The sequence below is a fragment of the Crassostrea angulata genome, chromosome 5 (genome assembly GCF_025612915.1).
Source record: "Crassostrea angulata isolate pt1a10 chromosome 5, ASM2561291v2, whole genome shotgun sequence".
Lineage (NCBI taxonomy): Eukaryota > Metazoa > Mollusca > Bivalvia > Ostreida > Ostreidae > Magallana > Magallana angulata.
Genome location: NC_069115.1, coordinates 13881079 through 13896409, shown reverse-complemented (window position 1 = coordinate 13896409; position 15331 = coordinate 13881079). Strand labels below are relative to the sequence as shown.

General features: G+C 31.7%; 1 protein-coding gene across 1 annotated transcript; it reads right to left on the bottom strand.

Annotated features, from left to right (window-relative positions):
• Positions 1-215: 215 nt before the first annotated feature.
• Positions 216-7445, bottom strand: LOC128185913 (probable cytochrome P450 49a1). Its single transcript, XM_052855623.1, has 9 exons — positions 7358-7445; positions 6791-7016; positions 6189-6367; positions 5671-5860; positions 4642-4822; positions 4281-4444; positions 4048-4126; positions 2391-2609; positions 216-1121 (listed from the first exon to the last, which is right to left on the bottom strand). The coding sequence occupies exons 1-9, from the start codon at positions 7443-7445 to the stop codon at positions 981-983; spliced, it is 1467 nt and encodes a 488-aa protein (XP_052711583.1). The 3' UTR covers positions 216-980.
• Positions 7446-15331: the final 7886 nt, after the last annotated feature.

Below are 15331 nucleotides of genomic sequence, written 5' to 3'. Positions count from 1 at the left end.
GTGTCAAGACAAAGCTGAATGAGCATTGCTCACATTTGAGAACCTGTGTTTAGATGCATCAATATGGATGAAAGTTCATACCTATATAAATGTACACGTAAAATACAGAATGTAATAATGCAAATAAATCTTTATTGATAATAAATATTACTAACAAATAAGAAAGTCTTCTCAGATAATTATAAATAGCATTGATCCCAATTCAGCAGTACATATTCAACATAGCTATAAAAAAAACTATGAAGAACAATAAATAAATGAAAAATTAAAAATGTATAAATATAAACAAAGATATAGAAAAAAAAATGGATAAAACCACCGGTTGTAACTTTATGAATAAAAATGTTTTATTATCAATTCATAGCATTCACGTAAAAAAATCAAAATTATTACAAATACTAAGTAGTGACCAATCTACATATTAATATGTATTTATACGAAAGAATTTTTCCTATATCAAAACTTCTTCACGTTTCATGGAATAATTTTTGTTTCAAAAATACTGCTCTCTATCTGATAAAAAATATCGTAAGATATATTCATTCAATGCACATGTGGTATTATTCTTCCTCAAATACATGCACGTAAATTTGATGTAGACCCTCTTGAAAATGGGCATTTTGAGAAATGATACATGTATGATTTAATTGACAATGCAAGTTACACCCATTGCAATATGTTTATTTCTAACAAATTGATGAAATTGATTAAAAAATATTGTACGAAAACGTACAAAAACTGTATGCATTAACATATGTGATATTATTTGCAACAACAAAAATCAATCAAATAATCAATACAACATAATTACCGAAAAATGATCTTGGAAAATAAGTTTTAATTGCACATCAATTGAATGAAAATATAAATGATACATACATTTTGTTCCAATTATCTGCACTCAAATGTGTCAGCTACAAATTACATAGGTTTTATTTACATTATGGCATAGCATTTAGATAACGATTACGTTAAGAAAACTAATCGATCAACTTTGATCCCTTGCTCTTTTGTTTTATTTTCAGTTTAATTTCTTCAACGGGTGTTGCAAAAATTCGGTATCTTCTTTTTATTTTCTTATTGGTCGTAAAGGGCAAGGACACATTATAGCACTGAAAAAACTACAAAAAAAAAATTAGAACAAAAATATTATTTGCACATATATGCCTGTGCAATCATATATATATATATATATATATATATATATATATATATATATATATATATATATATATATATATACCTTTTTGCAAATTAACACATAATGTTTTGCAATTTTGTAAGTTCCACAGCTCTTTGATTATTTGTGTGAATATGTATCTCATTTTTATCCTGTCAGAAAGACTTGCATAACTCTTTTCATCATACAACTTCCAAATTTCATTATATTCAATGAATAATCACTAAATATAAACAAGCAAAGGAAGATAACTCCAATATGAAGAAACAATGGAAGATACATGTAACTCCATTATCTGTTACACTGTTTTCTACAGTTGTGAATTTACTCATTTCCTTTATTGAAATTCCTGAGCGAAATAAAATAGTTAGACAAATATACCCCCCCCCCCGACGTACCCCTTTTCTTTCACGCAGGTGAAATAAAATTTTATTAAAGACAGCTTTATTTTTTTTTCGAAATATGCAGAATGTTTTTATTATGCCCCATTCGAAGAAGGGAGAGCTTACTGTTTTACAGCAAAACAGTAGAAAATTCCAATTATTTTCAGTTTCCGATCATTTTCTTTGCAGGGGATTAACACATTGATATGAAATTTGGTATACAGGTTAATCTTGATAATATCAAGACCAAGTTTGATATTGGGTACGATCGAGCTTTTTTCAACAGTTCAAAGTTATGCCCCTTGGGCGTAGAAAAATTCAAATTAATTGCAGTTTCCGTTCATTTTCTTTGCAGATGTTTCAATTATTTGCAGTTTCCGCTCGTTTTTTTCACACATTCTTCACATAACTTTATTTCCTTTCTCTATATGCAGTCAGCTTTTATTCAGTATCAACAGAAGTAAAGAAGTCGATTTTTAAAATATTAAATGCATTTACACTACAGGACAATTTTGGCCTCGCCCTAGAGTCAGAAACCCTACCTCGGGGTACATGAAATTCAAAATTTTGGTAGAGGACTTCCTGGTCTACAGAATAATGAATTCAGATTCCCTCACAAGTGTATGGGAGTAGAGAAAATGAAATTTTGATCATCTATTCTGAGTCCAAGGGACATAATCACAAAGATTAATATTACCTTAATATAGTTTGTGTATGCTTACTCTGAGGTTATGAGTCTTGTATAAGTTTGTTTTTTTTCTGATTTTCCTGCTAGTTTTTCGTAGCACCACTCGTGCAATTTAACAATATTAACAAGTAATACTCACCTTTGCTGTGATCATGTACATTTCTGTTTCGGCAAATCTTCGACCAAGGCAGCTTCTTGCACCAATTCCAAACGGAAGTGTGGCGTAGGGATACAAATTCCTCATGTCGTTGTCTCCTGAATCTGAATCTCTTAAAAACCTTTCCGGAAGAAAATCGTCTGGATTCTTGAAATATTTTGGATTTTCACAGATGTTTTGGAGAAGTAAATGTACTTCCGTCTATGAAGATAATAAAGACATAAAAGATAGATATTTTTTTTTCTGGGTAATTATTTACGACAACAATTTTAGTACAAGAACAATTATGTCAATTTTTATAATCATTCATATAATTTCAAAAATATTATCTTTTTTATATTCATGCACTTATACCACTGTTAAGGGTTTTAGTAGTATTTATACATACTGCTTTTATAACATCAAATAAAAATGTGTTTTAGATAGAATGATGGACGGTTTGTCAATGAATCTAATTTAAAAAAAAAAACATTTTAAGTCATTTGTCTGCGCTATCAATCGATATCAAGCATCTCTATTCTCAAAAAAAGAACATCTTTATCGTTTAATTTTATTTCAAGTCGATTTTTGCGAAAGATGTGTAGATAAATGTGAAGAAAAAAATCAAATAAATTATTGTTAATTTGTCTTCTTAGAAGGAAAATGTTATCGTAAATTTTGCTCTTACATTGATAAATCAAAATAGATGTCGGTAAAAGTAATTGTATTATAAGCCAGTAAATTAAAGATTCCATAGTTTTGAAGCTTAAAAAGACGATGGGAAAAATAATGGCGCAAATAGCCCTTGCTTTAATCGTAAAAAAAATTCATAAGAATTTTTTCTGCAGAATCTATTTAATAAAATAATTCAATTTCACAAGAGCACAATTTATTCTTTTTCTAAGTCTATTAATTTTAACAAACCAAACAGAAAAACATTTTTAAATTCCTCAAGGTTTGGTAGTGTCGATCTTTCAACCTTAGAAGCCAATTTGCCTTAGTTTAACAACGGGTTGGTGCTCTAGGCACTGAGCCTTCTGGTAGCACAGAGCCACTCAATGAAATAAAAAGCAGAGAGAATATTTTTGAAAAACTGATACTTTTAGAAGACGTTGGTACGCATACAAAAGTTAAAATCTATAGATTCCAAATATTAAACCTGTTAAAGAGTTACTTGTACAAATCGATGTTAAATTGAATATCCATACTGTGATACGTTTTTTTACACTTAGAATTATGGAATTTTTGATATTTTTTCTGTATCTTCTTTATTCTAATATAGCTATGTCATAACACGCCGTATTCCTTGTTATTAATGTATCAATAAAAGTTTGATAAATTACAAAACTCTCTGCACGTGATTAAGCTCTGCCATTCAGACAACTAAAAGCTTACTGAAATGTCTGGAATGGTGACTGAACTGTAGAATTATGCAATTCAGCCACTTTTTAGATCTATTTGAGTCACTTATTAGTTGACTGGATAACAAAAATTCTTCATGTGTTGAATGTTGAAAAATATAGACTCTTTCAGAAAGATAATTCAAAATAAGTTAGCTATATTTAAAAACTGTTGATCGTGCATTGCATAATGTTTTGTTATTCAGTCAAAAAAGGCAAATTTAAGGTTCTTCATGTTTCAGGTATTTAAAGACACTGACCCCTGCGGAGACATTGTATCCGTTGATGACTGTGTCCTCTTCTAACTGCCTACAGATACTGGGACTCGGTGGGTACTGTCTACGGAAGTCAACAAATGAATCGTTTGTAATTGCAAATAAAATTTGAACTATTTCCTTTTCTATATGTATGCCAATTTCAATAAATACGTCTGATTTAAATGATTTTTTTAAAAATATTACAATAATGTTTAATATTATTTTAGATATTCAACCTCATGATTTCTTTAACGCATGCCTTGAGATATGGCATTTGCAACAGAGATTCTTTTGTAATCTCGTTGTTATCACCGAAGGTTGCTATCTCTTCCTGAAGTTTTTGTTGCTTATCTTGGTTTTTGGCTAACTCATACCATAGAAAGCACAGAACATTCGTGGTCTGAAGAAAAAAAGGTATACATTGAATTACGTCTGTATGTGTATATGTAACTTCTTAAAGTGAAAATTTGACTACTGCATTGAGATATTTTTTTTACAACTTCATAGTCAAAATATTTGTGCACCGAGCCTTTTCTGTTTACAGAAAAAGGAGCAACTCCTATGAACTTTACTAATGCAAATTATGTACATTTATACCGACTCAACCCCGGCGACAAAAAGGTCTAAAATGACACTCTGGACCATCTCGGGTGTCATGTCTGGGTGAGTCAGCAAAGCGTAGAGCAGGCTAGGCCCCTGAACGAACTCCTGAAGCCGCCCTTCTGCCATGGCCTGTTCTATTTTCCCAGTGGCTTCTTTAAGCTCAGTATTTGCTACACTACGAGGTAAAAATAATACTAAAGTCAAGTCTCATGCAAATAAAATACGAATAAATGTTTACCTAATTATAGGGAGGCGTTTTTGTTGTTTCCATTTTAAGACTGCATGACCCCCCCCCCCCCCCCAAAAAAAAATATATATATATATATAAGGTCTGTACAGAAAGTCTATAAAGATGTGAATGTTTTATCAAATTTTAAAGCTTATATATATATGGGACTTTATGTTACAAAATTATAGTAAATGCCACAAAAATATCATAGTAAGACTCGTAACGTTGACCTAGTAGGGAATTTGTGGGTCATGCACTTACATAGCCTCCTTAATCAACCGAGAGTGAAATAAGACAGTACGTTTAAGAAAAACTAAAGTTTTCAATTTACAATAACACATATGGGGGGATCAGTTGATCCAATAACACATATTTGAAGATTGATTGATACCATAACACAAATTGGTTGATACAATATCATATATTGAGGAGATCGATTGGTACAATATCACTTATTGGGAATATTGGTTGATACAATAACACATATTGGGGAGATCGGTTGATACAAAGACACATATTGGGAGATTGGTTGAAACCATAACACAAATTGGAAAGATCGGTTGATACAATATCATATATTGGAGAGATCGGTTAATACAATATCATATATTGGAGAAATCGGTTAATACAATATCATATATTGGAGAGATCGGTTGATACAATATCATATATTGGAGAGATCGGTTGATACAATATCATATATTGGAGAGATCGGTTGATACAATAACATATATTGGAAAGATCGGATGATACATTAATAAATTAACAGAAAGCAAGCTATCTACTTTCGTTACCCAAAAATATGATCAGCTGCTCTTTCGAATTTTCTGTAAAGAGGCGTTGATATGTATTTATATAGACCTGGTCCGAATCGTTTCAAATCTTTTTCTGATGCTTCAAAAATATCGTCCACATACGCACTGTCAATCACGGAGGCGCCCTCCAGACACCCCAAACGTTTGTTGAAACACAGCATCCCGGTACCTTTGGTAAAAAAGAGACATTTTCTAGATGATAAATTAGTATTTTCCTTTTATCACAGCGTAGAAGTATATGGCAACTATGATTAATGAGGAAAACTAATAAATTAACGTATAATGATATATAAGACATGATAGAGCAATGTTATTGATATAAGTAATGGCTCAATTTTTGTGGCATTTCTAGAAAAACCTGAGTTGATCATAAAACGGTTTGTCTCTCGTATTTCCATTTACGTGAAGCTTCCAAATGACGTATCAAAAAAAAAAACAAACATTAGCTTCACTGAATTTTAAACAATTATAAATTTAAAAAAAAAATTAAGAAATACTTTCTGTTACGACTTTGCTCATTGCTGATTTTAGATCGTCAATTTGGCCTTCGTTTTGGTACATATCCACAAAATCGCTGGCCACATCAGATAGGCTACTGACGTACGATGACACGGCGGTGGGTCGTAACATCTGTTCTTGAGTTGGTCTCCGTAGATTGACCCAGGCTTCGCCCTTCCTAAACGTAAACGGTGTTCATTTTACCGACACACTAGATATTTTCATATCATTTCAAGTGTTTTACAGAATAATTCCTTTCAAAGGTAAAGTTTGACTTGGTGTTAACATTTGCGTTGGTGGCTCACTTTTGGGAGTTTTACTTGTTTCGTGTCTTTTTCATCACTTAATGAGACATTTTAAAAGTGAAGAATGAATATGACAGGACTTGTAAGTTTAATGTTGCCTACTCTGTGTCTTTCAAGCAAATGTATGGTGCAGGGTCAGCTTGGTGAATTCAATGATTAAGAAATATACATGCAGTGTACGTTACCGGCAAATTATGTTACTTTTTTCAAAACTCACAATCTATAAACAATTCGAAAAGATACATGTAAAATTCTCAAATGTTATCGAAAAAGTATTGTTTCTTGAATAAACTTACAAACTAATCATCGGTGGGTGAAGTTTCTTTTGTTCATTGTAGACTCTGTAAACCTCCAAACTCCCAGTTATCGGATATTTCGATTTCTTCAACAAAATTTCTTTCGCAGTGTCCGGATGAAACACAAATAAGGCCCATTTGTTTTTAATTCTTAATTTTACAAAGTCACCATAACGTTTTTGAATACAAGCGGCAAATCTGTGGTATTCAAAATTGTTCAGAACACCTTTAAAATTTAAAAGTAAATTTATTTTTACGGATACTTGTAACAAAATTTCATCCTTTAAGAAAATAGCAAAATAAAACATAGATATACAGTATGACTTTGATGATATAGTGAATAAATTTGAACACAATTCTTTAAAATCTTAATGGTTTAAAATCTGTAATGTTTCTTTTTTTAAAATCAATAAAAAAAAATGATGAAAAAAATCAAGATTTTCAATTGTTACATGGATTATTAATTTTCCGATTTAAAAAATGTTTAGAAAATATAAATTTGTATTAAGACAAGATTCTATACTAAGATACTATTATATTGTATTAAATTGTATGGGTAAAAGATACCTAGTGATTGTCCGAGGATAAGAAGCCCTATGTATGGTAAATTATAAATCCCTTTAGGTCCAGGAACTTTTTGGAACGACTTGACCATCGTAATGTCATTGAATGTTTGCGAAGAATAACGATGGTGCGATTGAAGCACTGTCGAAAGCCTGACGCGCCAAACAAACAAAAATACTAGGAATTATAATTACTTCAGTAGCTGTTGAACAGATAATTACAAATATTCAAATACTTAGCAACTTCCCAAACACTGTACATTGAAGTCAGGAATAAAACTCCGCTTTTTACACACACTAATTATAATAGAGAAATATTGAGTTTTTGCAAAGATCAGGTGATATCATATTATAATACAAATTCATTTGATTTAAGAAAAATTGTAGACTTAGAAATCGAAGAGGAAAATTAGCTACCCCTCCCCTTAAAAAACCTGGAAACTATCAGCATGGTGCATTTCCTAATGGCATACATGCTATTTTAGAAGAAGTGGGTAGCAGCTTTTAAAAAATGTAAATTTGCTTATTCTGGTATTATCTAAAACAGATCGCAAAAAAATTCGAAGACTGTTCTGTTAAATGTCCTTGGATATAATTCCATGTACTGGTTAAAAAAAATAACCTTTCTCTGTGCCAAGTTGTCCATTAGTCAATCGCAACTTCTCGGGCCTTTCCGGCAAGCTCGGTGTTTTTCCGAGCTTGCCGGAAAGGCCCGAGAAGTTTCGATTGGTCCATTAGTATGAACGAGAAATTCGATATTTTCGAGTAATGTATACCCTTATTCACGTATAATACTTAAATCAGTCAATTGTCAAGCTTAACATGAAATACACTGCAAGGAAACAAATCTATCTTACCTGTCTCGGGTTCTTTCGAATATCGTCTTCATTTTAGGTTTTTATTATGAAAAGCTGTCCAACTTCTGAAACGTAAAACCAAACACTGAATAAATGTGTGCCTCAAAATGCATTATAGAGAAAAATAAACTAATTCAGTTGGATTTATTACCCGAAAAATTGTTGATGCAAGATTTAAGATTTAATACAGAACTTACAATATGACAACGATGTCGTATTTGTAAATTCTGTACATGTATTAAATATTTACACCCTACCGGTAAATTTAAGATATTCAATTAATAATTGCATAAAATGAATAATTTGTAACTGAGTCTATCTATCTGTTTTATAGGATCAGATGATAGACGATGTTTTGCAAACCTGTTTTGTTTTTCATTATTTTTAGATTCAAACGATAGGGAAAATGTACATACATTTATTTAAATAAGTCGAATTGATGTTTGTAATATAATTGTGGAATGTTTTTGTGGGTCTTTTTTTTTGGGGGGGGGGGGGTTGTATGTTTGTTTGTTTTGTTGTTTTTTGGGGGTTTTTTTGGTTTTTTTTTTAATATCAAACAATGAATGGTTAGCGGACGCTGAACGAAACGGCAAGCGAATGTAAAAGGTATCTAAATAAATGATAATATATTATGATAATATATATGTTACTAGAACCATTACTGTGATAATTGATTTGATGAATCTTTTTCCCGTATTTTACGGCTTAAAATTCCGACACCTGTATTCAATTTGACGTAATTTCAAAGAGGAAGTCAATTGCTGGTTTAATCCCGCTTTTGGAGAGACTGTAGACGTTCTAGATATATTTCATTTCTGCAAAAGAACAAAACTCTGAGATTTGTTTCTTATTTCCTTTATATTTCATTTAAAGTGACAGTGAGATACTGAGATACATAATTTTTCATTGTGTTTACCAATAATTTAAGCCCCGAAAGACCCTAATATCAAACAAAGCTATTGTTATGGATTTACTTCTTGGATTTCACCAACCGGTAGCCATCTGCCATGTACTCGATCTTGACCTTAATAAAACAAGTACAGCGTGTGTGTCAGGCTTTTGATATTCTTTTTATGTGTACCTACTGTGGAATCAATAGATTTCGTGGTGACAAAATTTTCGTGGAATTCGTGCACTGGGTACATGAACCTCTCATCTATGAATTAACATCGTCCAAGAATTAATAAAGTAGGATAAAAGAGTCATACTTCCTTTTGTAGGTATATAAAATAACAAACAAAATTACTTCCCCGCGAACCGATAAAATTCAAGCAATCTACGAAATTTGGCAACCACTAATTTTAATGATTCCATAGTAATTTATTGCCTGACGTCATGACGATTGAAGGTTGCCTTCTCCGAAACAGTGCAGACAATGGGAGCAAGCAATATAAAGATTTTTAACAAAAAATATTAACAGATGCATGGTTAATGTGTCGGCAATTGGATTCACAACTGATGAAAATGTTAAATGGGATGTAATAACACAGTGAGCAAGAGTTTTCAAGTTTAAAGGGATGTACACCATGCACGTGTGTAATTCTGATTTAAAAATAGATTAGCCATATTTGAACGGAGGGGGGGGGGGGGGGGGGGGGAGGGGGAGTAGCAACCAGTTGGTTACATGTTGTCTATTACGGTACAATGTATGTGTAGTAAATTGGTGTTGGATTATCATCATTGCCAAAGAATCATCAGTTTGGATTAGAACTAATACATAATTATATAGCTGGAATGTTTACTGGAGGAACTAAATCGCCGAAGCGGGGTGTTACCGAAATTTCGATCGATTGGGCGATTTCGTTCATCTTGAAAAGGGTACATAACTCGCGTTTCTACTCATTAAACAAATACTAGTCAAGTGTACGTGTGTGTGTTAATTCTCTTTCAAAACATTCGAACCAAAGTATAATATATGTATTTGTTACAAAACAAATGTAACAATTCATTTGACCCCTCCCAATGGATCAGTGCCAATGGATGAGTTCATTCAAACCATCGGATCAAGATATCAGTCGTTGCATGAATGGTAAAACAGGACTTCGCGCCATAATATCTCATTCATAGTTCTTGCGCGCATACTTCATAACAAACCGTATGTACACATCACAGGCACGTTGCATCGGGGGTGAAGGGGATGGGGGGGGGGACTGCCTCCCCCACATCTTTTGCAGCAGGCATTTTTCTTAACTTTTCATATATATATAATAAAGGAAATATGGATTTGCCGCCCCTGCACTTTTGTCGGAGCATGTAATAAATTAAACTGAAAATAAGGAATTCTAATTGAATTGAATTAGAACCATTTTAACACAACCTTGGACTTTCAGCAGCATGTAACCATCCGTTTCTAGCGTCACAACAAGTTAAAGCGAATTACAGAATACCGGTAGAGTTTTCAATAGCTTGTTGGATTGCTCAATAGGGTATTCAATTTGGTCAGCAAGGTATCACATTAGGTTTAAATCTAGGTCATGTGATTACTCAGGTATGACAGCGATAAAGTGAGTTAATCTAGTAAAAATTTGCACATTTTGGCCTTTTTTGTTTCTCCCTGTTATCCTACATTACTGCTATAAAAGTCTGAACTAATTAAACAGTCACAGCACAAAAATACTCTTAGTGCTGTATGTTGCACAGGAACTGGAGAACCAAAATGTCTAATGATTTTTTGCAGGAAAAAATATCTCCGTAATTCTTAAGGTTATGCTTTTCTCTTTTGTTTGTTTCTTCAGAAATGTCTTTTGAATTACATTTTTTGAAAAACAAAATTCAAATTACTCCAAGCAGAATTGATGCTCTATAGAATCCAGTGCTGTCCAGGTGAACATTCTTTTTAAAAGTCTATCAATAGAATAGCTGACAATAGGAGAGAGTGTTCTAGAGGTTTTCTTTGTGCCAAATGAATTGGTTGAGTGCAAAATAACAATCTACACTTGGGTAACCACAGGACCTAGATTTAAACCTGATGTGATACCTTGCTGACCAAATTGAATACCCTATTGAGCAATATAGATTGAATACAATTATTTCGCAAAAAAAATAACTGTCAATAAGGATTATTAGACAAAATTTAGGCCTACCTGTTCTGTGTACATGTTTATCAGACTGTGTGCTACAACCAGTTAAATACCACTCTGGATCGTTGGCATATCATGTTGGATTCCGTTCAATGACCCGTGGTATATGGCATATATGTGATAAAAGGTCACTATCCTGTATCGTGAGAGAGATAGGGTTAAGGGCTTACGATCAATAGGATATACTATTAAAATAACAAATCACGACCCTCAAGTTGAAATCATTTAATTGCACTATAATTCATGTAATTTACAACTGTGTCAAGCAGAATAAAACCCTTGAATTCTGTAAAAAAAAAAATGAGTCGGTCTAATATTTCAAAACGTACGTTGTACTAAACATCATCTTATAATTTTTTAAATTCTAATCAGTAAAAAAAATCAAATTTAACGACTCAATTTTTTTTTTTAGAAATTCTAAGGTCATATACGACACAAAGCTTGCATATATCAAAGGACGTTGCCCTAGATTCCAAGCACTTTAAATGTGTTAAAAGGGTCTAGAGGAGCGTGAAGGCCTAGAAATCAACCTTCATGACATATTTAAAGGTTTCCTAAACAATGTGTGTTCAACTTTAGAACGGTCATTGGCCTCAAGAAGACTTTTACGTGAACCGCGAGGGATCAATTGTTAAATAGGGGAATCAAGAGATAAGTGTCGAAACTCTCTTTACTTTTTTAGCATTTCTAATTCAACTGATTTTTTAACAAAACTTTAATTTCTTACTATAAAGTGAAATTAATTTATAGGATTTTTAAGAATACTGTTTTTAAAAAAATAAGTCTTAGATTTGACAGTTAATAGAAAATAGGAAACAGTAGCAATACCACGAAATTTAACGTATTTCATGCATAGATAAATGGTTTAATTATAATTTTAGAATTGAACACCAAAATATCATTTACATATTGCTACAATAAAGCGCCAGTTTTAAGTGTAAAACCATTATAATATCGGCTATTGCGGGTAGTAAGGTTAATAATCCACACACAAAATGGTTGTACGAAAAATGCAACATAACCGAAGTTACGTGTAGTAATTGTTTTATAATAATACACACTTACCTATATTTAATTGAATTGAAAACTTGCACCTGAAGTTTGGATACAAATAGCTGCAGATCAGTAACTCTGCGGGAAAATTCGGGTTGACATCAGGCAGGGGGTAATCGTAAGTTGAGTAATCGTAATCGATTGTAATGATTGCTTTTTTTTTAAGTAATCTACAGTAATCTGTAATCGAAGAGATTTCAATTAGTACTTGTAATCGTAATTTAATCGATTACAGCAAAAAAGTTCAGTGTAATTATAATTACTTTTTCGATTACTTTCGATTAATCTTTATCCATGTGTATAAACATATTGTGATGGACATATGGTATGAAAAAATACTTCTTTAAGTGTTGTTCATAATGCAACTCAGAGAACAAAGAAGATGGAGTAATAAGATGGCGCAAATGCCCATTCGTTTAGTAGTGAAATACAAATTTGAATTTATTTTTTCCCAATTAAATCTATTCAGATATATTATAATACGAGTTTGCAAAAGCACAATTTCTAACTATATTCAGTTTTTAATATATATAACAATAGATAAGAAAAAAAATATTTCCATAAGTTTTAGTGTTATCGAACCCATAACATAAAAACCCTAGATATATAAGGTTAGCTTATGTCAGGTACTCTAACCACTGAGCCATTTCAGACACAAAAATGTAGACTGTTTAAATATCATGTGTGACTTTGACCACTTAGTTGTTAGGATACAAATTTATATTTTCAATGTATAGTGGGTCATCTCTCCACGTTTTTGTTGATTAAAATCGGTTTGTTTTCCAATAGACCTTATTTAGACTATGAGAAAAATATGGAGCACAGACCCATTCTATAAAAGAAAATGCCCTGAAGTTCTAAAATATGACAGTATTTGCAGGTTTGATACGTATACGCCTGTTTGAGTTAACAAAGTCCAAGTATTGAAAAAGTTTATAGGTTAAAAATCAATGATATGTAAAATGTATATTGTTTTAAATGATTTAAAAAAAAAAATATCAGATTTATTGATATTTTGAATTTTCAGTAGCTTGTCCGACCGTGTATGGGCATTTCACACGCCTTATCCACCCATCTTCATTGTTTATATTCATTTTTAATGATTTTCCACGTTCACTTAAAATATAAATATTGGTTCATATGTCACTGAGTATATAATCTGTTCACTCTGTGTTTCACACTTCCTTGCAGAATTTTTTAAATCATTTAACATAGTGTGGCTTAGAAAAACGACTAACTTAAAGATAATGACCATGATGAATGAGAGAGAGAGAGAGAGAGAGAGAGAGAGAGAGAGAGAGAGAGAGAGAGAGAGAGAGAGAGAGAGAGAGAGAGAGAGAGGTGTGTTATATTTTGTGTCTTTTTTGCCAGAAAAAGAAACAAAAGGGTGTGTGAATGACAGAGCTCTATATTGCTTAAAAATTGACATTTGAATAAGCTGTGTTCATGTTATCGTATGAAGATTGAAATATGAAGTCTCAAATTTTCATTATATCATTCAACTTGATTTGCCGTAACGCTACAGTTCCTCCCAAACAAATACTTGTAAAAAAACCAACCTTGCAATGGAGAGCACACAAATTTAAAGCGCACTAGTTTTTTTGAACTTTAACCTAATTTTTGTAAATATTTACATAATTATTGAATATGTTATTAAAAAGTCCATAATCCTTTTTTTAAAAAGATACCGTATCTTAAATTGCCTCTAAACTTTTTTAAACGCCGCTACTATGCAAAAATATTGCAATTTATATCAAACAAGAAAACGCGCTTGATTTGGACTGAGTAACCCAATTTTCAAGATCACACTACATTAATATGACATCAAAAAATTCTCAACCCATTTCTACGAAAGACGAATAGGGCCACATAAATTTTTTTTTCTCGTAATTACGAGAAAAGATCTCGTTATTACGAGTTAATTATCTCGTCATTACGAGAAAAGATCTCGTTTTTTCGAGTTGATTATCTCGTTATTACGAAATAATTTTCTCGTAATTACGAGAAAAGATCTCGTTATTACGAGTTAATTATCTCGTTATTACGAGAAAAGATCTATTTAAAATGGCGCGTTTCATTATTCTATTCTTTTTATGTAAAGTGTATGAACTACTGCAATGTCTATTAATATACACATGCTTAGCATAATCATCGTTTAAAAGCGTACGCATAAATAGATATTAAATCGGACTAAGCAGTTTTAAAGAAATTTCAGAAGAAGTAGCAAAGCAGATTGATTAATAAATTTATTGAACTATATATCAATAATTAAAAAGGATACGTGTAATTTGTTTTCAGACTCCGAAATGTTAATATTTTTTATCAATTATTTTCAATGTACATGAAGGTTGAGTATGAACATATAAAACACAAATTCGGGTAAATCCTGTATATCCATATCCATGACTAAAACTATATAGTCATTAAAGTTATCTGTAACTAATGGAATTGTGTTTTTACGACTATAGGACTACCTGGTATTTACTTCGGAGTGGGATTATAATATATATAAGTTGAATAGTAAAATTACATGAAGTTCTTTCCTTTTATTCATATAAGATAAAATGTCAAATCCAATCATTTTGATATGTAGAAATTAATGAATAATGATCGTTGTTATTTTTAAATTTCAATCAAAATTGAATCAACGTTCCTGTAATGAAAAAGATAGACTAACAGGGTGAGTCAATCAAATTCTTTTCAGAAACGCACCACTTTATATAGATCTTTTCTCGTAATAACGAGAAAATTAACTCGTAATAACGAGATCTTTTCTCGTACTAACGAGAAAATTATCTCGTAATAACGAGATCTTTTCTCGTAATTACGAGATCTTTTCTCGTAATTACGAGAAAATTAACTCGTAATAACGAGATCTTTTCTCGTAATAACGAGATAAATAACCGTAATAACGAGATCTTTTCTCGTAATTACGAGATCTTTTCTCGTAATAACGAGATAATTTACTCGTTATTACGAGATGAA

What these genes read in the sequence shown, in the direction of transcription:
- LOC128185913 (XM_052855623.1), bottom strand. Translation starts at nt 7,445, where the DNA reads ATGGTCAAGTCGTTCCAAAAAGTTCCTGGACCTAAAGGGATTTATAAT. An exon ending in TATCCTCGGACAATCACTAG is followed by an intron (nt 7,017 to 7,357) that starts GTATCTTTTACC and finishes TAAATTTTAAAG; the next exon opens with GTGTTCTGAACAATTTTGAA. An exon ending in CACCCACCGATGATTAGTTT is followed by an intron (nt 6,368 to 6,790) that starts GTAAGTTTATTC and finishes GTTTACGTTTAG; the next exon opens with GAAGGGCGAAGCCTGGGTCA.